The following is a 24,868-nucleotide window of genomic DNA, read 5'->3' on the forward strand; positions in this document are numbered from 1 at the left end:
CCGCATCCCCCCCACACCCCCCAACCCCCGAGACAGAGTTTCATTCCTGTTGCCCAGGCTGGAGTGCAATGGCGCGATCTGGGCTCACTGCAACCTCTGCCTCCCGGATTCAAGCGATTCTCTTGCCTCAGCCTCCCAAGTAGCTGGGATTATAGGTGCCTACCACCATGCTCGGATAATCTTTCGTATTTTTAGTAGAGAAGGGGTTTCACTATGTTGGCCAGGCTGGTGTCAAACTCCTGACCTCAGGCAGTACACCCGCCTCAGCCTCCCAAAGTGCTGGAATTACAGGCATGAGCCACCATGCCCCGCCAAGGCTACACATTTTAGGACGTCACCTCATTGTTCCAGATGGAGCTAATTAAGTACAGACATTCCAGTGTCCTAACTTGATACACACAAACATCCACAGCCAAATCTATACATGTGCAACTATCTTTTAAAATTGGTAGTACTGATAGACAAAGACTATAATTTTATTATGCTCTCCAACTTCTTGATTGCCTTATTTTAAAAGGGCATGGGACTCTAACTCATGAACCCCCTCCTGAACTATGTTCTCAAAGTAGGGAACATCTTCTCAAAGTATGGAACATCAAAAATGAGGAAAATAGTTTTTTGTTTTTTGTTTTTTTTTTGAGATGGAGTCTCACTCTGTTGCCCAGGCTGAAGTGCAGTGGCGTGATATCGGCTCACTGCAACCTCTGCTTCCCAGGTTCAAGTGATTCTTCTGTCTCAGCCTCTGGCCTGTAGCTGGGGCTACAGGCACCCACCACCACGCCCGGCTAATTTTCTGTATTTTCAGTAGAGACAGGGTTTCACCATGTTGGCCAGGCTGGTCTCGAACTTCTGATCTCAGGTAATCCGCTCGCCTCTACCTCCCAAAATGCTGGGATTACAGGCATGAACCATCGTGCCTGGCTGAATAGCTTTAAACAATAACTGTTCTTTCCATACATCACCAAATAAAATAATATTTACAATACCAGAAGTAATTATAGCTAAAGTAATCACTTCTAATTTGAATGATGAAGAACATGGGTTTTGAAGTTGTGTAGATTTTGAATGAACTATGGATTTGACATTTGTTAACCGGGCCTTGGCTGTAAACCTGAGTTATTTTTTCCTAATGAAATTGGGATAAGAATAAAATTTGCATCATAGGCTTGTTATAAGGGTTAAATTAGATAACATACTGTCTGTAGTAGTTTACTCTAAAATACTTCAATTTATGCAGGAAGTTTAAAATGTGGATTAATTTTAGTCTATGCCCCAGGGGCAGTAAACTGACAAGTGAAGTACACTAATCAGGAAAATACACCCAAGGGGAGGCTAGTTAGCATTTGAAAGACTCTAATCAAAACCTTACACAAAGGGAGCAACTTTTGCCTAATTAGCATTGTGGATGTTAAAGTGTCCAACTGCTGAAAGGTGTGTGTGGATTATTAGAAACATCTTAAATGTATTGCTACTCCTTTATATGAGCAGCAAGAGCCAACAACCTAAAACTGCAGAACTACATCCTAGGTTTACGAATTGGAACCAATCCCGTATCTAACTATTAATTGAGGATTTAGTTACTTCACTAAAATCAAGTAAACTGAATTCCATGGATTCTGAATGGGCCTTTAACGCAAGATGTTAAGTTGGGACTTCATTAAGATTACAACACAAGTTAAATAACTGATTTAAAAAAAAATCTTCGCCTCCTAATAAACGTATCTGTGGCAGAATTAGGTCTGAGACTTGCTCATCGTAAAATCATTGTAAAATTTTACCACATAATGGCGTTGGTGTAATATTATTAACAACAACAACAACAAAGATAGCAGTGGACACATACTACTGTGTGACAGGCACACTCCCAACTGCATGACATATATTAATGCATTTAATCCTCACAAAACCTTATCAAATAGCCATTATTATCCCTACTTTGTAGAAGGTTAAGTAACTCGAGATCGAAAGGGAAGAAATCAATAGCTCTCACCAACTTCTAACTATTGCAGGCCCTGATCACCATCAACAAAAACTACCAATGACCCAAGTAGCTTAAATCAATGTATAACATACCCATGAAGCATTGAGTACAATGCCTGTACATACAGAATAAGTGGCTCAACAAATATTATTGTTATGTGTATTAACTTTATAACCTAGAACATACTTAGTTTCAGTGGCTCAGCTTTCAAAATGTCAACTGACATCAAAGAAATATTATGAAACTAAAGCTAAATTTAAGAAAGATGTAAAATACAGATGATATACAAATTGTATTTTGTATTTAACCTTAACCACACAGGAACGAGGGAGAGCACTAGCACAGATAATGTAACAGGACATTATCTATAATTAAGGACTTTCCAGTGGTATCACCAGCCTGAAATAGGGCCAGTCCAACAGAATATAGAAACCATCAAATTTGGCAGAAATGAAAAAACAAAAACAAAAGTTGATGCTGAATGACCCCCAAGCTCATGAACGACTGACATAGTGCAACAAGAAGGAATGACACAAGGAAGTTTGGTACCACAGAATGTACCCTCACAAAATTTTAAAAGCCTATGTATCACTCTATTTATTTGGTAGTATAGTTCTCTAATTCTGGACTGTCAGAAACACTACAACTAGAAGTGGTCTACTGGCTACCTTTTTAAAAGCCAGCTTTCCTCATTTATAAAATTAAAGAGGAGGACCATATCTCTAAGATCGCTCTCCTCTGAAATGTGATGTGTGTATGATTTTACTTCATTTAAAGAGGAAGCTGACTTTACTATCAGTTAAAAGAATCACTACTACTGTCATAGGCTTAAAGCAATTTAAGACAATAGGGTAAAACAATATCCCCAGGACCAATAATACATGAAATAGTTGAGACTGTTATTGCCAAATACTACTTGAAAATTCCATATATTGGCCAAAGTCAGGAAAAGGGGATTTTTTCATCTCACGCATGAAATAGCTTTGTTTCTAAATACAGTCATATGTTACTTAACTATGAGGATACATTTGAGAAGTGCATTATTAGGCAATTTATCCATTGTGTAAACATCATGGAGTAAACTTACACAAATCTAGGTGGTGTAGCCCAGTACTTACCCAGACTATATGGTATAGTCTATTGCTCCTAGGTTACAAACCTGTACAGCATGTAACTGTACCAAATACTGTAGGCAACTATAACACAATGGTAAAGATTTGTGCATCTAAACATAGAGAAGGTATGGTAAAAATCCTCACAGTGCTACAATCATACATGCAGTCCATCATTGACCAAAGCATCCTTACATGGTACATGACTGTATATAAACAAAGTAAGTGTGTGTGCGTGTGTGTGTGTGTGTATCCCAGCACTTTGGGAGGCTGAGGTGCAAGGATTATTTGAGGCCAGGAGTTCAAGACTAGCCTGGGCAACACAGCAAGACCCTGTCTCTACAAAAAATTTAAAAATTAGCCAGGAACAGTGGCTTATGTCTTTAATCCTAGCTACTAAGGAGGCTGAGGCAGGAGGATTACTTGAATCCAGGAGCACAGTCAAGGCTTCAGTGAACTGTGATCGTACCACTGCACTCCAGGCTGGGAGACAAAAGGAGACACTGTCTCAATTAAAAAAAACAAAAAAGTTGCTACCAAAAAAAACCCAATGAAGTTGAAAGACACCTCAGATAATCACCATTAACAGGTATTATCCTTTTATCTATTTCTTTTTAATATAGATTTCCTTATGCATACACATCACAAAAAATGGACAATTGTTTCATGTTCAACACTATCCATGCATCTAAGTTGGCATAGCCAACCACCATTCTGAAGGAAAGCATGCAACATTTCAGCAGCAAAACAATGCAATAAGAGAGAGAACTGAATTGCTAAAAGTAAAAACTACTTGAATTAGGCTTTGGGTTATTCTCTCTCTCTCTCTCTCTCTCTCTCTCTCTCTCATAAGTAGGCAAATGCTTTCATGTTATTCCTTATTTTCATTGGTTCAAAAATAGTACTGCCAATGCTATCTTCCCTCAACATGCCAGACTTCTTAACATGCATGAACTGAGTGGCTAAATCCCAAGCCTTCATTTCAGGGGTTACAAAGATGGAAAAATGAATTAGCTGAAGAATTGCCTTACCACTATGATCCAGGACAAAGTCATCTTGGGCATAACGGAATTTTTCTGGTCCACATGCAATAAAAACATCGTCATCACCAAAAAAGTCTTGCAGACAAGTAACCTGAGAACAAAAATCATGTCCAAGAAATAGATTAGACACATTAGAAGTGAAATGAAAAGTAAGCAAAATTAAATGAATTTTTAAGCCTCAGCAACAGTACTGAGGTGGAAGAGCAAGCTGTGTAATATACTACGTTTCCAAGCACTTTACCTTCACGAAGCACCTTCACACATTCTCTCGATCTCAGAACAACAGAGTCAAGGAGTCATGACATGCATCAATATTCCTTTTTTATAGGTGAAATCAAGGACATCCATGCAAAGGTTAAGTGATTTCTCCCCCAGGTTCCCCACAGACGGGTGGCAAAGCTGACATTCACGAAGGCCTCTGCTCTCCGTTTGGTGTTCTTTTCCATACTGCCCTTCCCTCTCCTAACAACTCCGCTTCCCACTGTGTGACCTTCGGCATGACTTCTCTGTACCTCGGCTACTGCGCCCTGGGTTGTTTCGAGGATTAATATGTAAAAACTGCTTGGAACAATGCCTGACGCATCAGTGCTCAATGTGTTAACAGTCACCCCCATCATCCCCACCACCATCATTATCAAGATCAAAGGAAGATCTGCCATGAAGCTAATGAGGCTTAAGCTTCAGGGATCTTCTAAGGCCTTATATCTAAATATGTGGTCTCAATTTCACTTTTTATTTTTGAGACAGTCTCACTCTGTCGTCAGGCTGTCTTGCTCTGTCGCCAGGCTGGAGTGCAGTGGTGTGATCTCGGCTCACTGCAACCTCCACCTCCCACGTTCAAATGATTCTCCTGCCTCAGCCTCCCGAGTAGCTGGGACTACAGGTGCGCGCCACCATGGCCAGCTACTTTTTTGTACTTTTAGTAAAGACAGGGTTTCCCCATGTTGGCCAGGATGGTCTTGATCTCCTGACCTTGTGATCTGCCTGCCTCGGCCTCCCAAAGCGCTGGGATTACAGGTGTGAGTCATCACACCCGGCCCAATTTCACATTCTTTTTTCAAAAAGGGCCTCCCTTCCATACTGTGTTAGTTTCAGCTCCACAGAACCTGGATCTATCCCAGGGAGCACATTCATCCATTTATCCCAGTGGTGAGAACCACCTTCTAGGACTTTGGACATAGATAGGCTCTATTTTTTACCAGTTTTCAATGGGATATGTGATAGGATTTCTTCATAAGAAGTAATCCATTTCCAACAAAGTTAGGAAAAAACTAACACTGCTCTAGTACTTGAACAGGCTCAGAAATCTCAATATTCCTTAAGTTTTCCTAATCACTATTTAGCTTTTCATTGGAAAAAAAAAATAGGTCTCACTATAGAGTTAGAAAATAATGCTCCAGAGAGAGGAGAGTGAACTACATACAATGTAGATGGCTCAGGTCATAGTACTTACGCGACCCAAATGATGTGCCTTTTTGCAAGGCCAAAAAGTTGACTGCACAGACTATAAGAGGAACAGGCATGGAGATTGCCTGTTTGCTCCAATTCTCTTCAAGCAAGATGTGGCTTCTGTATCTCACTGAAATGGCTCTGGCTACTGTGTCCAGGGCCTTTAAGAACTGTATTTTTAATTGTTCCTGTTCTCTTCTATCTCCGTTGGTGTTAGCACATGCCCCTTCACTCATGCTAGAATTCAGAGAGTCATCCTTTCTCCTTTCCTCACCAGCCGCTCACATTTAGGCCTTTTTACTTCTTACACGGTTTTCAAGCATCTCTACTTCTATTCCTTGGTTCCTTCTCTCTTACCTGGACTCTTGACATTGCCCTGTAACAGTTGGCTAACGCCCTATCTTCCACCACTCCCTGGAATCTATCATTCCTGTTGGCACAGGTGTCAGTATATTCAGTCTCTCACAGGTATGACTGGGTGATCACGCACCACTCAGCCCTCAGTGGCTTCCTTTTATGACAAGATAACGCTCCTTTCAAAGGGTGCATTCAACTGACCCCTGACCCTGTCTTTGCCATGTCTTCTGTTCACTCAACAGCCAAGTCAAGATGACTTTGGGTTGCCTGCCCACACAGTACTAATGTGTTTTTTGTTTGTTCCTTTTGAGACAGGTCTCACTCTGTCACCCAGGTGGGAGTGCAGCGGCACAATCTCGGCTCACTGCAACCTTAACCTCCTGGGCTTAAGTGATCCTCCTACGTTACCTACTGAGTAGCTGGGACCATAGGTGTGTACCACCAAGTCTGGCTAAATCTTCATTTATTTATGTAGGTAGGTAGGTAGGTAGGTAGGTAGGTAGGTAGGCAGGCAGGCAGGCAGGCAGGCAGGCACGTAGGTAAGTTAAGTAGGTAGAGATGGGGTCTCCCTATGTTGCCCAGGCTGGTCTCTAACTCCTGAGCTCAAGTGATCCTCCCACCTTGGTCTCCCAAACTGCTGGTGTTTTGTTGGTCTTTTTAAAAGCTTTTATTGAGCTGTAATTCACAGACCACACAATTCCCCCATCTAAGGTACACGATTCAATGTTTTTTTAGTATATCAAGAGTTGTGCAACTATCACTGCAATTTACTTTGAATATTTTCATCATTCCCAAAAGAAACACCATGCTTATTAGCAGTCACTCCCCATAAACCCCTTTCCACATCCAAGGCACCCATAATCTACTTTCTAGCTCTGTAGATTTGCCAATTCTGGACACTTCATGTATATGGAACCATAAGATATGTGGCATTTGGTGACTGGCTTCTTTTACTTAGCATGTTTCTAAGGTTCATCCATGCTGTAACATTTATCAGCAGTTCATTGCTTCTGTAGCTGAATAGTCCATGGTATGGATATACAACATTTTGTTCATTTTTCCATCAGTTAAGGACATCTGGGTTATTTTTAACTTCAGAGCTGACTGCCTTTCCTCACACTGTTCCGCAGGCCTTTCTGACATCTATCTTATCTATCTATCTATCTATCTATCTATCTATCTATCTAATCTCTCTCTCTCTCTCTTCAGGGTCTCAACTCTGTTGCCCAGGCTAGAGTGCAGTAGCATGATCATGGCTCACTGTGCAGCCACAACCTCCTAGGCTCAAGTGATCCTCCCACCTCAGCTTCCTGAGTAGCTGGGATCACAGCCACCACACTTGGATAATTTTTTGTTTTTGTTTTTTTGTTTAGAGACAAGGTCTCCCTATGATGCCCATAGTTCAAGTTGCCGGGAGTTGAAGTCTCAACTCCTGGGCTCAAGTGATCCTCCTGTCTTGGCCTCCCAAAATGCTGGGATTACAGGCACCCAGCCTGACTACTCTTTAGTGTCATGACCTCCACGTGGGCATGGGTGTTCCCCGTTCATCATTCTCTCAGGTCTAGTAGAGTTCCTAGCTTTAGTGGGTGCTTGATACATGTTTGCTAAATGAACTGTGGCTCAGTATGAGCTTCTCCTATTGGAACTGAGTTCTCAGACCAGAGTAACTTCTCTGGGTGAGTGGTACAACGGCTACATTATTCATTGCCCTCACCACAACTTATGTTTAGGACTTACTAAGTCTAGGCATCAATTAACCTCTCTGAATTCTCTGTCTACATGGCAACATGTATTATCTCAATCCCTACAACACTCCCATGAGGTTGATACTATTATCATCCTTCATTTATAAATAAGAAAACAGATCTAAAGAGAGAAACTTGCCTGGACACAGGTAACAAATGAGAACCCAGCAATTTAGGTGCAAGTCCTCTACTTCCGCATCTCTGCTTTCAAGTTGACAGTATGCCGCTTTCTCATCTGAAATCCCACAGGTCATCTTTCTACTTACAGTTCTTGTTCATTTTACCTTATTTGTAGTCATTTATGTCTTGTGTTACAGTCATTTATGTCTATCTTATATTTCTATTTTTCACATACATATGTTCAATAAATGGTTCTTAAATGGAATTGAACTCAGTTTTATTTTTTTGGCCAAGCAAAATGTATCTACTAAAGTTTAATACATTTTTTTTTAAAAGGGAAACTGCATTTTTTGCAATTAATTTAGCATGAAGAAATGACTGAATTTTAAAAAACATATCTGAATGAATCTGAAAAAATCAGTTAATTTTAAACGATTTTATTACAAGAAAATATTTCATCTGGTACTAAATTAGTTGGCATTTGACTAGAATAAATAACAGTAAATAATCAAGTTACTATGTGGAATAAAGCATTTAACAAGTCTCGGGAACATAACATATCAAAAAGGTGACTTTTTTTTTTTTTTTTTTGAGACCGAGTCCTGCTCTGTCGCCCAGGCTGGAGTGCAGTGGCACGATCTCGGCTCACTACAAACTCCACCTCCCGGGTTCACGCCATTCTCCTGCCTCAGCCTCCCAAGTAGCTGGGATTACAGGCACCCGCTGCCACCGTGCCAGGCTAACTTTTTTGTATTTTTAGTAGAGATGGGGTTTCACCATGTTAGTCAGGATGGTCTCGATCTACCGACCTCATGATCCGCCTGCCTTGGTCTCCCGAAGTGTTGGGATTACAGGCGTGAACCACTGTGTCCAGCCCTTGGCTCTTCTTAATGGACCTTTTAATGATTTCACCTGTCAGTTTAAGTTTGGATTCCCAAACACAGTGTGCATAAGATGTCTGCCTCCCTCTGATTCTGGTTCTAGTCATTGAATGCCTATTTGGTTAAGCAGTTAACCAAATTATACAATTTTTTTTCTCTTTCTGTTGCCTTGGCTGGAGTGCAGTGTTGCGATCTCAGCTCACTGCAACTTCCACCTCCCAGGCTCAAGGGATCCTCATACCTCAGCCTCCCAAGGACTACAGGCATGCAGCATCACACTTGGTTAACTTTTGTATTTTTTGTTAGAGGCCAGGTTTCACTATGTTGCCCAGGCTGGTCTTGAACTCCTGGGCTCAAACAATCTACCTGCCCCACCCTCTCAAACTGTTGGGATTACGAATGTAAGCCGCCACACCTGGCCACAATTTTTCAATTAGGTTCTGATATGCCTCAATTCAGTCACTGCTCCTTGCAAAGAAATGGCAGCTATAAAGTGAATAAAAGATACAACTGAGGCCAGGCGCAGTGGCTCATGCCTGCAATCCCAACACTTTGGGAGGCCGAGGCGGGCGGATCACGAAGTCAAGAGATTGAGACTATCCTGGCCAACATGGTGAAACCCTGTCTCTACTAAAAGTACAAAAATTAGCTGGGTGTGGTGGCATGTGCCTGTAGTTCCAGCTACTCGGGAGGCTGAAGCAGGGGAATCGCTTGAACCCAGGAGGCTGAGGTTGCAGTGAGCCAAGATTGCGCCACTGTACTCCAGCGTGGCGACAGAGCAAGACTCCGTCTCACAAAAAAGAAAAACAAAAAGAAAAGGTACAACTGAGAAATACAACACGTCTCAGGTATACCTGGGACAGGGACACATCTCACAAGATGTTAAACAACTTCTGCCTCCATTCATTTAACGTGTTTTTATTGAGCACTGATTATGTGCCAGGCATTATTCTATGTGCTACAGGATACATCAGTAAAGGAAGAAAAAAGGAGACAAAAATTCTTGACCTCATTGAGGAAGTGTGTGCGTAGGTAAATTTACATCACAATAGAAGATAAAGAAAAAGCACAGAAGGGGAATAGTGAATGCAGAGGATGGGTACTGCAATACTAAAGAGGGTGGTCAGTAAAGGCTTCATTGCAAAGGTGACATTTGAACAAAATATTGGAAGCAAGTCACATGAATATCTGCAGGAGGAAGTGCTCCAAGCAGAAGGAAAGAAATGTACAAAAGCCCTGTGGAAACATAATTAAAGAATACAATCTACCAACAGCTCCCTAGAATAGTCATAAAATGGGCTGGGTGCCGTGGCTCATGTCTATAATCCCAGCGCTTTGGGAGGCCAACGCAGGAAGACCATGTGAGTCAAGCAGTTTGAGGCTGCAGTAGCTATGATCACACCACTGCACTATAATCTGGGTGACAAAGCAAGACTCTGTCTCAGAAATAAAAAATAAATAACCATAAAATGGATAAGAAAGATTTGACTTAAAGCAAAGCACTGGTTTGGTATATATCTATATATGTGAGCTGCACGATAATGCGAATATTTTTTAGATAATGTAAATAAACAAAATTGTAAGCATATCAATCTTATTTTTAAGCTAAAATTACATTTATGTATTTAACAATAGATCTCTTAAGTCTAATGCAATCATTATTTGCCCATACTTAAATTTCACAAATATATGGGACTATACACACACACACACATGTCTTGAGACAGAGTCTCACTCTGTTGCCCAGGCTGGAGTGCACGATCACAGCTCACTGCAGCCTCAACCTCCTGGACTCAGGCGATCCTCTCACTCCGGCCTCTCAAAGTGTTGGGATTACACATGTGAGACACTGTGCCCAGACTAGGACTATGTATTTTAACTGTTCCTAGAAGTGGCCCAAAGTCAGTTGATACTTTTTAATGTAGAACATCTGATAAAATGCCCAGGATCTGATATAAAGTAAAATAACTTTATATTATTTTATTTAAAGTTCTCACCAAGGAGAGCCACATACATTTACTATTGTACATTCATTCATTCTAACATTAATCAAATGCCTACTATAATACGCCAGGCATAAATGAAAGACAAGAGGCACACAGTCTAGTGATGAAAATGGACAAGAAAAGTAATAATTACAGTTCAAAATGTTACAATAGGGTGAATGTTATAATAGAAGAACACTCTGACTATTATAATAAAGGAAAACAACTTGATAAAAACAGAACGCATAAAATATTTAGTACCTTTAAAATATCTCATGTTTGGATACTAAGATAAATTTTTCTATGTTTTGCAACATATTTGGTGTTCTCTAACTCTGGTAATCTGTTTGTTCCTTTTACCATTAATTTTTTAAAAGCGTCAAACACTGAGGTATGGACCAGGTCACTAAATCTGTCTGAGGAAAAAAATATATATATATGAATAACATCTCAGAATCATTCTTAACAAGGGTGAGGAAAAGTGTTATCAGTTTAGAAGTCCTCTGACTGTTTGCTTCTAAATTCTTTCTATAATTCAAGGAAGAATTAACTCTTCCAGAAGCTCATCAGGAATAATGGATGTCATGTGGCCTGTGAAAGCAAGCTATACAAATGAGGGGAAAGTAATATTTCTGCTAAGGTGCACAATGAAAGCAATCAGTTAGGATCTAAGGGGAAACATTCAAGTGAAAAATAATGTATCTATAGGAGTCCATCTAAGCTTTCCAAATGAAGGAGGGCCACTTAAAAAAAGTAATTTTTCTATCCTTTAGCAGACAGATTAATTAGGTTAGGGTGAATAGGTGCCAGCCATAATTTCAGTGCTAGTTCATAATAGCTTGCCACAACCACTCTTTTTCTTTCCCTATTTGGTATCTGTTAAAAGATACAAAAACGTGTGAAAGAGGCTTGAGGTCTGATTTATTAATTTTTTTTTGAGATGGAATCTCACTCTGTCACCCAAGCTAGAGTGCAATGACACAATCTCAGCTCACTGCAACCTCCACCTCCCCGGTTCAAGCGATTCTTCTGCCTCAGCCTCCTGAGTAGTTGGGATTACAGGCGCCCACCACCACACCCGGCTAATTTTTGTATTTTTAGTAGAGATGGTGTTTCACCATGTTGGTCAAGCTGGTCTCAAACTCCTGACCTCAGGTGACCCATCTGCATCTGCCTCCCAAAGTGTCGGGATTACAGGCATGAGCCACCGCACCAGGCGAGGTCTGATTTAAAAAAAAAAAAAACTATGCATGATATGATCTGGCTCTGTGTCCCCACCCAAATCTCATCTTGAATTGTAATCCAAACTGTAATCCCCACACATTGGAGGAGAAACCTCATGGGAGGTAATTAGATCATGGGGGTGCTCCCCCTGTGCTCTTCTTGCGATAGAGAATGAGTTCTCTCAAGATCTGATGGTTTTATAAGGGGCTTTCCCCACCTTGGCTCATTCTTCTTCCCGCCACCATGTGAAGAAGGACATGTTTTCTTCCCACTTGGCATGACTGTAAGTTTCCTGAGGCCTCCCAAGCCATGCTGAACTGTGAGTCAATTAAACCTCTTTCCTTTATAAATTACACAGTCTCAAGTATTTCTTCATAGCAGTGTGAGAAGGAACTACTACAATGCATGTATTAGTAGTACAATAAACCCTTTCCTCAAAACAAAAAAGGCAAAGGACACACAGAGATAATCTTCCCTGAACACTTACATTCTGAACCAGAGTAGGGTAGGGTGTGTTAGGGGGTAAGAGTAAGAAACACAAGACTGGCCAGGGACGGTGGCTCACACCTGTAATCCCAGCACTTTCGGAGGCCAAGGCAGGTGGATCACGAGGTCAGGAGATTGAGACCATCCTGGTTAACACAGTGAAACCCCATCTCTACTAAAAATACAAAAAATTAGCCCAGCACGGTGGTGGGTGCCTGCAGTCCCAGCTACTCGGGAGGCTGAGGCAGGAGAATGGCATGAACCCAGGAGATGGAGCTTGCAATGAGCTGAGATAGCGCCACTGCACTCCAGCCTGGGCGACAGAGCGAGACCCCATCTCAAAAAAAAAAAAAAAAGAAAATAAGAAGAAACACAAGACTGACACCCATTTCCTGACCCATTGACACTCTTTGGAAATCTTATGTTTCCTACTCTTTCCAGAAGTACACAGGAGTGGGTGTCAAAGCAAGTTGGATTTCTCTAAGACCCCTTCCTGCTCTAAGATTCTAAAGTCTAAATATTTTAGTTTCTTGAAAGAGCCATTATTTATATTTTAGGAGATTGCTTTTAGAAAAGTTGAAATGTATTTTTCTGAGAGTAAAAGGAACACTATTTTAAGTGGTTACATAGTAATGTCCATTTGTGATTTCTTTCTGTTCAAGGTTTGGCTTTGTATGTCCTCAAAGAAATCTTCAATGCCCCTCCAAATCCAGGTGTTTCCTCAATACTCTAACTTGCTCAAGATAGCTGTTATCATTGAGGTTAACTGCCTGGTTTTGCGTCTGGACCTCTCTCACCAGGCTGAGCACCATACAGGCAGTCTTGTTCACCACTATAATTCCAGCATTATACAGCACCTAGCATATAGGCTTTGCTTAATACATTTCTGTTGAATGAATAATGATTGAAATGCCTTGAGGCTGGGCGTGGTGGCTCACACCTGTAATCCCAGCACTTAGAGAGGCCAAGGCAGGCAGATCGCTTGAGCTCAGGAGTTCGAGACCAGTCTGGACAACATGGGGAAACCCCCATCTCTACAAAAAATACAAAAATGAGCCAGGTGTGGTGGGTCATGCCTGTGGTCCCAGCTACCCAGGGGGCTGAGGATAGAGGATCACTTGAGCCAGGAAGTGGAGCTGTGGCGAGCCAAGATTGCAACACTGCACTCTAGCCTGGGAAATGGAGCGAGACTGTCTCCAAAAAAGGAAAAAAAAAAAAAAAAAAAGAAAGAAATCAAAAGAAATGCCTTGGGTCCTACTTTTCCTGGTTCCCAAATTTATGACGTTAGTTTTCTATCCCAAGATAACCTATAAATTGTTTGAGTAGACCAGTCAAATCCTATATAGCTCCCTATAAAAGATATAGCAAATACTTGGTTGATCAAATTGTGGCCCTGGACACCTTAAAATAACTCTCTAAAAACTGATCTTACATCATGTAAGCTCTTTCAAGAATTAAATCTCTTTTATTATTATTTCAGGATGATTTGAGAAAAACTACTTGTGAAATCTGCTACTGCAACAATTTGGTAGAAGGGATTTAAAGCAATGCAATTTGCAATTACACTCCACATTTGGTGCTATTCAGAGACTTGAGGTTGCATTAAATGAGGGTCTCTTGAGATATTTTCCAAGGCTATTTTATTGACATTTTCTAAGACCTGATAAAAATTCAAAGGGAACATCAGTGGATCTCAGTGAGAGACCAGTTTAAACTGGCATCTACTTATCTAAACAGAGTAAAGGTGAAAATCTTAGCACTTTTGAAACGTCTATCTTTTGAACAAGGACCACATTTTATAGAAGATGTAATGGGAGGATGGATAGCAGGAGTGTAGAATACATCAGCATTTTTTTATGGATTTTCTTTAACTGTGTGTTGGCGGGTAGGGGGGTGGTGATGGGGGGTGTATTGGTGTGAAAGAGAGAGAGAGAAACAAAAATCGGCTCTACCTCCTGCTGAATAAATGCTTTTTCACTATCAGAATTCAGCTAAAAGGTTCGTCTCTATCTAAGAAGTAGTTAAAAAAAAAAAAAAAAAAAAAAAAAACCAAAAAATTTCTAACTTGCTTCTACAAAAGGATTTGAAGGAACTCAGAAAGGAAGTCCAGTAAATGGCTTATCTTTGAAACTAAAATACTCCAAAGGCTTTCAATAAAACTATACTGATAGCCTTCATTTTTTCCCTAAGAAATGGTCATGTTACAAGTCATAAAATGCCAAAAGGGAGCTGCATTTCATTTTAAATCCCCCAAACAATATTCTACTATATATAAGTTTTCTATCACGTAATCAAGCAGAAATACAACTTTTTAAAGATGTAAAGAACATACCAACAATGTTAACATGCAATAAACGACAACCTAAGACCTGCCTGAGCCATTATCATTATTTCTATAGCTGGGAGGAGACACTTATTTTAAATAACTGCCCATCTAGACACTTGAAAGCTATAAAATCAACAAATTAACTACATTGTAACTATCACTATTCCAGACACAACTCTTTTGCCACTCCATTTTTCTTAAACAGTTCTATCCCTAGGATAAAAGTTTTGCTTCAAATGATTAGAGAGGCCAGGTAGAATGGTTCATGTTTGTAATCCCATCACATTAGGAGGCTGAGGTGAGAGGATTGTTTGAGGCCAGGAGTTCAAGACCAGCCCGGGCAACACAGTGAGACTTTGTTTCTACAGAAAATCAAAAAATTAGCTGGGCCTGGTGGTGCACAACTATAGTCCCAGCTACTTGGGAGGCAGAGGTGGGAGGATCACTTGAGCCTGGGAGGTCAAGGCTGCAGTGAACCGAGATGGTGCCACAGCACTCCAGCCTGGGCAAGTGAGTGAGATCCTTTCTCAAAAAAAATTTTTTTTTAATTAAAAGAAAATGAACAGGGAAACCATATCTGAAATAAAGGAAAGGTAAGTCATTTGGTCCTTCCAAAATGCTACTGACAACAACCAGAAAAAAAAATTCACAGGTCAGTAAGCAGAGGCTGGGATTCTCCCCATTTCTTTAGCCTTGGCCCAGAGTACAATGAGCATAAATAGCACTCTTTGTTCCCAGTAAATGTTGGCTGGCCTACAGTAAGGGAAGGACCCTTTCTACAGCAAGAAGAAAGCTACTTAGAATAGCAATGTTTTCCAGCTTCCTGTAAATTCATTCAGCCAGGCACTCAGGGACCATGTGGTTGCCATGGAAACAGAACTGAAGCTAAAAGATGACAGTTCTTACAGTAAAGGGCTTCTCAATGGCATCTGCAGACAACTACCTATATTTGGTTTGCTTCCTTTTAAAAAAAAGACTGGATCTGACCTTTTCCCACTGCAAACTTCTCATAATAATAACTATTCACCAATTAACACCAATCATGGAATACTGAAACCAAAGATTTGGCTTTAGGAAGTGCCTTTTTCTATCAATAGCATGAAAAGGTTTTAAAGAATTCAGAGATATTGAGCTTCTAAATATATTCTGGAAGGAGAAGCAATCATCCCTTTTCCTGTAAAAGAGGTCATTTCTATGTCAGTCCTCTGACTGCCCCCTACTGAGAGCCACTCCCTACCTTCAGTCTTAATTTCTATAGGAAAAGGTTTCAAACCCACTCTGGAGCTTTCCACCAAGTGAAGAAAGCTGGAACTGTAGCGGCAGAAAGGTGATCCCTTTCTTTCCCATCATAAAGGATCAGGGTAGACACTCCAGTAACAAAAGACAGATTAACAAAAGAAAAGCATTAAAATCTATTTAATTATTTTAATTTTTTTACATGACACAGAATCTCTCGGAATGAAGACCCAAAGATACAGTTATCCACTTTTATGCTTAGGTCCAATGAAGAATGGCCAGCCATGTAGAAATATAATTGGACAAAGAGTGTGCCATAATGCTAGTAGGCTGAGGTAGAGAAACGCAGCAATGCCTGTCTGTCCAGAGTCTTCCTGGCCTCTCTGTGCAGCAGTCCCTCCTCCTGGGTTTGGGGCAGGACTCTTTCTGGAATGGGGGTCTTATGACCTACTATCAAACAAGGTAGGTCAGAGAATTTCTTTACGGCCAGCTTTTACAGAGAAAGGTGGGGAAAAGCTAGAGGAATATTTTAGATTTTAAGGCTGGCCTTCGGGAAAAGGGGTTCTGGTTTCCATGACCCACCTTGGGGAAAAGGATTCCAGTTTCCATAGCCTGCCTGGGGAAGAAAGAGGGGTAAGAGACCAGAGGGCAGGAGAAGGTCAGAGAGACACTTTGCTTCTCAGGCTGCTTCTGAAGCCTTCGCTTTGTGGTATCGTGTTCTGCGCCCCAACAGAGCGAAGTTTTAGAAGAACTCAGGTGAAGAAGTCAGAAGACACCTATTGAGTCAACGATCATGAGCTTTTACTCTGAAGAAGCTAGAGTAGAATATGTTCAAGCACATGTGTCTGGAACTTAAATAAATGCTCTTTAGGACTCAGTCACCTTCAAATACTAAACAAAAAAATGAAATCATAAGTGTTACAGGAAAGGCAATTGAGAACCAAAGCAAAAGGTGGCAATCTTTCAATCCAGAATTTTCTATTTCCAACAGAAAAGGAATGAGAACAAGCATGGAATACCTAACTACGCAATGACACAATGAATTTCACATAACCCCCAGGAAACTACCTTGTGAAGCAGGCACTATCATTCCCATTTTACACAGAGAGGCTCAAAGAGGGTAAGTAACTTGTGCCAAGTCACACAGCCAGGGAGGAGCTGAGATTTAGACTCTAACTTGGAACATACTCTTTGTACTTGGACCACATACTGTCTCCCTAAAGAAGTATTAACAATGTAATTTACAATCTATGAAAAAACATAACAGAGCTTATTGAGGTAAGTCAGAGAATTTTTTTATACTTGTCTAAAACCCAAATAATCAAACCATTTTTGTACATCTTACTTTTATGGAGTAAATGAATGATAAGTATGTAAGTTTATATCTAGGATTTTTTTAAAGGATCAACTTCTAAGTAATATCATAAGGTCAGTACAAGTGTAGGCCAACCTCCCATACCTAAGGGAATACACTGAATATGTTTTGAAATTGATATCTTCAAACAAACTGGCTAGCTCTTTAAAAACAAATTACAAACACAAGTTACAATCATGGTTTTATTAGGTTGGTGCAAAAGTAACGGCGGTTTTTATCATTACTTTCAATGGAATAATAGAATGGGACTGTATCTGCTGCCAAACTGAGAATTCTAAGGGTATAAATATGTATTAATAAATATTATGACCTTTAAAATTTTTAAATAAATGCAAAACCTGCAGCATTTTTTTGGGAATTGATTCTCTGTACATAAAAATAAGATTAGTCAACCCTTTTGGTGTCTGTTTAGCATACAGGAAGTGCATGCAGGTAGTTAAGACCCTTGGAATCAAGACTGAGAGAACCATCAATTAAGGAGGTATGGTTAATTCTATACTTATTTTGAAAATAAGTTAGTTAATTCTATATTTACTTTGGAAAACACCAACTATTCAGCACGAATAGCAAAGACACCATGACTACGTTCTACTACAGTGGGACTATTTAGGTTTCTAGGAAAACTATCACTATTAAAAAAATAAATCTTGGCCGGTCGCAGAGGCTCACACTTGTAACCTCAGCACTTTGGGAGGCCGAGGCAGGCAAATCACAAGGCCAGGAGATTGAGACCATCCTGACCAACACAGTGACACCTGTCTCTACTAAAAACACACGCAAAAAAATTTAGCCAGGCCTGGTGGCAGGTGCCTGTAGTCCCAGCTACTTGGGAGGCTGAGGCAGCAGAATGGCGTGAACCCACGAGGCAGAGCTTGCAGTGAGCCAAGATAGCATCACTGCACTCCAGGCTGGGCAACAGAGCGAGACTCCGTAAGAAAAGAACAAAGAAAAGAAAAGAAAAGAAAAGAAAAGAAAAGAAAAGAAAAGAAAAGAAAAGAAAAGAAAAGAAATCTTGTCTATTTTTATTTCTTCTTAATAAAATTAATTTTCCCTCCCTTCGCATTGTGTATCAAAAGACACGATGTACCTTGTATCAAAAGATAATCTTAATCTCCTTTTTAGCAGCCGCTTCACCAACTTCTGATTTGTTACATTTAACATTTGTGAGCTTAGAAAGAGATATTTCAAGTTTAGGAAACTTAAGTGTAAAATAAGAGTAAACTGGTTGAAAGTTAGAGGCTTTGATTAGGAGGAAAGAAATAAACTTCAGTTCCCAAATTTCACACTGCCTAATAACAAAGTTCTCTCTGCTTATTTCCTAGTTTTAAGTTGTGGTCCAGCAAAGTGAGTAGAGTCCAAAATCAGTGGGGTAGTTCTGTGCTGCAAACAAGATTTTGGTTTGTATAGCTGCATCTGTTTTCACATGACAAGGAATCAAAATTTTCATTTTGAAACCAACATAAATCTTACAAGAAAAGCAATAAGACTTTTTTTTCCTCCAGAGCAGCCTTCTTAGTAGATGAAGGTCTCACATCGACAGTCGAAGAAATCCTCTGAATAAGCTACATGCCTGTGGCTATTCAGAAACGAAAAGCATGCCATCCATTTGAATTATTTATGGCAATATGTAAAAAGTGAAATTGATATTGGCTGAGGCATACACCACAATTAAATTTTCCTGTTTAAAAGGCACCTGTTCCTAAAATACAGCCAAAACTTCTTATGCTAACATATGTACAACTGATTTGCAAGTTGATAGAACAAATACTTAGTTTAGGAGAATTAAAAGATAGTTCATCATTTAGATGAATTGGCTTATCAATGCCTACTCTAAATATGCAAATACCCAACGGAAGGTTATGACTGTTGGCTGTGCACCTCTGCCCCCATTTATGTGGAGCTTCACAATGAGGGTAGAAGATGCTTTTTGTTTTCATTTTAAGGTAATTAATATATTTAATTCAGGATTGAAGAGTTATAGAAAACAATTTCCAGCCCCCAGAATTAACAGATATTATTTGGTCATGTCTACTTCAGATCCCTTTAATACATGGAAACAAAACATTACAAAGTTAAATTCTTTTTTGTTCCAGGTCCCCAGTCCCAATGCCCTGCTTCCTTCTCCACCACCCAAGGAAAATTCTCTCAAGCATTTGGCATCTATCCTTCCAACTCAGGTTTTCGGACCTCATATTATAGAGGTAGGTGTCCACAGACAACCAGGAATATTATTTAGTATGTTTTAAAACTTTTATGTAAGTTATATCATACTGATCATGTCTTTACAATTTGCTTTTTTCACTAAGCATTGATTTTGAAATCTAAGCAGTTCTTAGTTTTCCTACTCTCTCCTTTTGGCTCATTGATCTAATCCTCAAACTTTTGCTTTTGAAAGATAATTCTATCATTAACATTATTACTTTTCATAAACCACAAGATAAACTCTTTATACCCTTAATACCTCTAAATTCTTTCAAATAAATGCCTTTCTCAGAATGTTCAATTTAGTGTATGTGTTATAACCATTTTAGTGACCAAAGTTCTTCAATGGAGGAAAAGATGTTTGAATCAATTCATTCCTTGCCTACAGACTACATCTCCAATTATGAAAAAGAAATGTGAAGCAGGCCAGGCACAGTGGCTCACACCTGTAATCCTAGGACTTCGGGAGGCCAAGGCAGGCAGATCACAAGGTCAGGAGATGGAGACCATCCTGACTAACACGGTGAAACCCCGTCTCTACTAAAAATACAAAAAATTAGCCGGGCATGGCAGTGTGTGCCTGTAGTCCCCGCTACTGGGGAGGCTGAGGCAAGAGAATGGCGTGAACCCAGGAGGCAGAGCTTGCAGTGAGCCGAGATCGCGACACTGCACTCCAGTCTGGGCAACAGAGCGAGACTCCGTCTCAACACAACGACAACAGAAAAAAAAAAAGAAAGAAATGTGAAACAAATGCTTGACATTTGGGCCTAAATATTTTTGCAGAGCTGTTACTCCAAACTGGGCTTCTTGACCAAAAGGAGCATCAACTCTGAAAACAAGAATTAAATAACTAAAACCTAAAAATTATTCATGTTGGAGCTATATCTAAGTTTCCAGGAAAAAAAACAAAAAAAAAAAAAAAAAAAAAAAAAAAACCTTGCAAGATGGTCTTAAAATCACTGATTCATCAGAAATAGTTCCTTTTCAAAACAAAGCAAAGGAAAAAAAAACAAAATTGTATGAGATTTATTCTACATTATAACACAAGACAGGGTTTACAAAGGCACAAGAAACTTGTTTCACGGGGAATGCGTAAAAGGAATCCCTCCCTGAAGAATTCCTTAAGCTGGGAAATAGTGATGAACTGCATGCATATAGCATCTTATCTTTTTCTTGCATTCAGAGACATGATATCCGTTCAAAGAAACATCTATTTCTTTTTTTGCAAATCTCTAGGGGTGTCAGTTAAACTGGGACTGGGACCAGCAAGTAAGGGAAGTTGTCTGTAAGCATTTATCATCAAGCTCTATGCCTTGCTGGAGGAGCCAGCTGTCTTAAATAACCATCCCCTCCCTGGGGCCACAAGTCTGGGCAAGAATGCTACTCATGTCAGAAACTCATGTCATAAGATTAGATTTGAATGGAAAAGCAAAGGGAATGTAGTCTCTTTTCTCCAGCTGGGACTGATTATTCCCTTCCCAACAAGGAGGCTGTTATTTAGCCTGAGAAGAAGAGCCTCCTTACTTCTTGGATATTTTCCAATCCATCTTGGCACCTGAATGAATACCCTGCCTCACCACAGCTTTAAGGCCTCTCAGTCCCTCTCCGGGAAGATGTTTTGGTACATTATTTCTCCACTATTATGAACAGAAGTCACCCTTGGATTCTCATGGTGTGGCAAGGAAACTTGGGAACCTAGGCAGGTGGATTATGGCCTGATTGAATATCAAGGGTGGAGGCTTAGGTAGGTTAGCATGAGCTTGCAGCAGCTCAGGAAAGTTAGGAAGACACCCAGCACCTGGAGACTGCATCTTTCTCACTTTTACACCCAGAGCACTCAGCACGGTGCCTGCACCTGTGCTGTAGGCCCTCAGGGAATATGTAGTGAATGGATGAGTGGATGAATAGCCCAGAGACAGGGACTCCAGGCTCAGGGCTCATAGTATTCGACTCACGGTGGAAGGACAGCTTTTACTACCAGGATAGGCATGGAGATGGCTATGGAAAACCATGGGGCTCTGGCAGAGAACAGATGTGATGAGACAAGAGGGAGGCATGACAGCACAGAAGCAAGGATTCGAACATTAGTGGGATCCCAAATGTAAATAAATGTTACTTCCACAATAAATTCCAGCCACCTATCTTCTTCTGCCATAGCTGGTTGCCTCGGGAAACTTACACGATTTAAAGATACTCTGGCTTACAGCACAGGCAAAGATAAATGGGAGCCCGTGAAGACCTCAGCGCAGGAGCTCTACTATGGACAGGAAGAATAGGCCAAGAGTCATGAAGGAGCAAGGTACAGTGAGGAGAGAGAGGGCTTCTCCAATGCCAAGAGGCAGGGCCACTGCCACCTTACTAACGCATGAAGACACGCCAAAATGAGCTACAGGAATAATGACATATTCTACAGTAAATGCAACACATTATTTAAGCTGACAGAAATTACAACTGTATACATTCATTACATAATCATTTATCAAGACTAAATATGAAACCTTCAAAACTGTAAGGCCTGGGACAAAGGCTCACCAAGTCCTTCCTCCACCACCTCCACCGGTTGATGACAAGCCCTGGCAGGGGACCAAAGATGGACCCCTTCTTCATTTGGGTGAAGGACAGCCCTCGTGCATTTCTCACGTGTCCAGCCGTCGTCTGTCATGAGTCCCAATTTCCCGACCCATGGAAATACCCATTTCATCCCCCCCAGCCACAGGAGAAAGACTGGCTCAAACACCCAGAAATTATTCCCTCCTGACTCTGGAGACCACAACTGCTGTTTCTGTTCAGCGTATGGTTGTTTTCTTCAGTACTTCCTAAATGGTTTTTGCAAAGTCAGCCAGCACTACCACAGGTAACTGTCCTTGGTTGAAATCTCCCTGCGCTAAATAGTCCCACCAACAGAGGAACTTGCTGAACAAAACTTTAAATACACACACACACACACACACACACACACACACACATATATATATATATATTTTTTTTTTTTTTGAGACGGAGTCTTACTCCGTCGCCCAGGCTGGAGTGCCATGGTGTGACCTCGGCTCACTGCAACCTCTGCCTCCCAGGTTCAAGCGATTCTCCTGCCTCAGTCTCCCAAGTAGCTGGGATTACAGGTGCGTGTCAGTACCACCTGGCTGATTTTTGTGTTTTCAGTGGATATGGGATTTCACCATGTTGGTCAGGCTGGTCTTGAACTCCTGACCTCAGATGATCCACCTGCCTCAGCCTCCCAAAGCTCTGGGATTACAGGTGTGAGCCACCGCGCCCAGCCTAATGTATTTTTTTAAGTACCATCTTTACTTAAAACATTATTTTTTGATTTATTCAGAAAAATGGGACTCTGAAATGACTACATTCAGGCCCCCTTTTTTCTTGAGATGCAGTTTTAATCTTGTAACCCAGGCTGGAGTGCAGTGGCACCATCTTGGCTCACTGCAACCTCCGCCTCCCTGGTTCAAGCTCCCAAGTCGCTGGGATTACAGGCACGTACCATGCCCAGTTAGTTTTTGTATTTTTAGTAGAGACGGGCGTTTCACCATGTTGGCCCAGCTGATCGTGAACTCCAGACCTCATGATCCGTCTGCCTCGGCCTCCTAAAGTGCTGGGATTACAGATGTGAGCCACTGTGCCCAGCCTCAGGTCCCCTTCGAAGTGTGACCACAAATATAAAAGTAGCTCACGGTTACATGAATTTTCAAAAGCAGTCCCCACTTCTGACAAACATTAACCTGGGAGTGGCATGGAAGGCACGGTGTGAAAGAAGTGGATGGGACTATTATATAAAACCAGAAACACTGCCTCTACACCCTTCCTGACTTAGGAGACCACCTCGGGAGTATCAGTGCTGACAAGCAGCAGCTTCACAAGAGAGGTCTGACAATGGGAACAGATTCCAACACTTCCTTCCTGGACAAACAGGATGACGCACGGCTACTCGGTAGGGGAAGTGCTACGTACATCAAACAGGGCAGAAAGGATGTCCAGAAACTGGCTCTGTGGGCATTCACGTGCGTCTGTGACTGTGTGTGGGAAGTCCAGGAGGGAAGCACTTTTATCTGAGTAGTGGTGACTGCCATTCCCGGGGCTCATTTCCTGGGTATCACTAAAGTGCAGTGTCTGAGGACTGCTACTGTTAACAAGTCATGTTTTGATATACCCTCCTTCTTTGCCTTCAGTACAGTGGGATTAATAATCATGGAAGATTCATAACCCCTTCCACTTCACAAGAATTCGGCAATCCTTCCCTCTTAAATCATCAAAATCGTTGTGGAATAAATAATTTGAATATTACTCTCATCACTGCCATGAGCTGTTCATGTAATAAAGCCCCTTCTGCTCCTTTTGTTCGAATTGGCTTGGCTCTCCTTCCTCTCCCAACCTCATCCAGGAGCAGCACTCCTATTAAAATTCATGATGTTTCCCTCAATGCAAGTGTCTGATTGCAGCTGTCAGTTTCCCAGTTCAAGGATTTTCATACTGCCTGAGAGGACAATGCAAGGCACTCACTGCTAAGGAAATAGGTCAAGCTCAATTTTTCTATTTCAGTTCTGCTGCCAAAAGTGGAGACTTTTCCTTCTAGAAAAAACACATCCTTTTGGGTAGGCTCAGCACTTCAAAGGAGGTGAAGAGGGCACATTTCTTTCCCTCACCAGAGGGAGCTGCCATGGCTTCATCACACGACGCCTCCGAATTCCTTAGGAGCCTTTATTCCATCCCTGGGGACACTCTGAAAGAGCAGGTCTGTCTGCTCTTTGTCTTATTATGCTTCACAGACATCGAGACACCAAACAACCCAGACCACAAGAAGAGGGGAACTGAAGACAGGGCATCCAACACCAAAAAGATACTCAATGTCCAAGTGTCAGAGACTATCCTGTTGAGTCGGCTGGTTTGCATCCCATGCTACCACTGCACAGTGAAGGGCACCAGGTCTGCTGCACACCACAGCTCAGATCCATCTCCCTCACCCCACCTCCGTCCTCCCCTCACTCCCACAGAGGCTTACACCCCTCTACTTTTAGCAAAAGCTGTGGAAATGTTTTGTAGGAGGGAAGGAGGAGAACAGAAGATCCTTGGATCCTCAGAAAGTCAACAGAACTCAGAACTACTGCTAAATTACTAAATACAACTAGAAGAGACCTAGCATTCATGTGAGGCCTACCCCATTTCTAAAGATGTAGAAACAGAAGCTTGGAGAAATTAAGTGAATTCCCTAAGACACAAATGTAGTACAGGGTTAAGCAGCAGCCAAATCTCCTGACTTCTAGGTGTTCCTTTACTTCATTCCTATGACAAGGAAAGGGCAGAGATGGATAATTGAACACCCTTGGATCTAGCAAA

At 41.1% G+C, this 24,868-nt stretch overlaps 1 protein-coding gene across 8 annotated transcripts in view; it reads right to left on the reverse strand.

Annotated features, from left to right (window-relative positions):
- DCLK2 (doublecortin like kinase 2) overlaps positions 1-24,868 on the reverse strand; it is a 182,979-nt gene that overhangs the window by 59,650 nt on the left and 98,461 nt on the right. For all 8 annotated transcript variants that reach the window (XR_001883478.1, XR_001883479.1, XM_017862658.1 and 5 more), the window contains exon 3: positions 4,125-4,227. Coding sequence is in view for 6 of the 8 variants with exons in the window: in XM_017862658.1 (XP_017718147.1) it covers positions 4,125-4,227 (103 nt within the window). In the remaining 2 variants the exon portion in view is untranslated. The remainder of the gene's footprint in view (positions 1-4,124; positions 4,228-24,868) is intronic.

Source organism: Rhinopithecus bieti, unplaced genomic scaffold (genome assembly GCF_001698545.2).
Source record: "Rhinopithecus bieti isolate Rb0 unplaced genomic scaffold, ASM169854v2 scaffold_64281, whole genome shotgun sequence".
Lineage (NCBI taxonomy): Eukaryota > Metazoa > Chordata > Mammalia > Primates > Cercopithecidae > Rhinopithecus > Rhinopithecus bieti.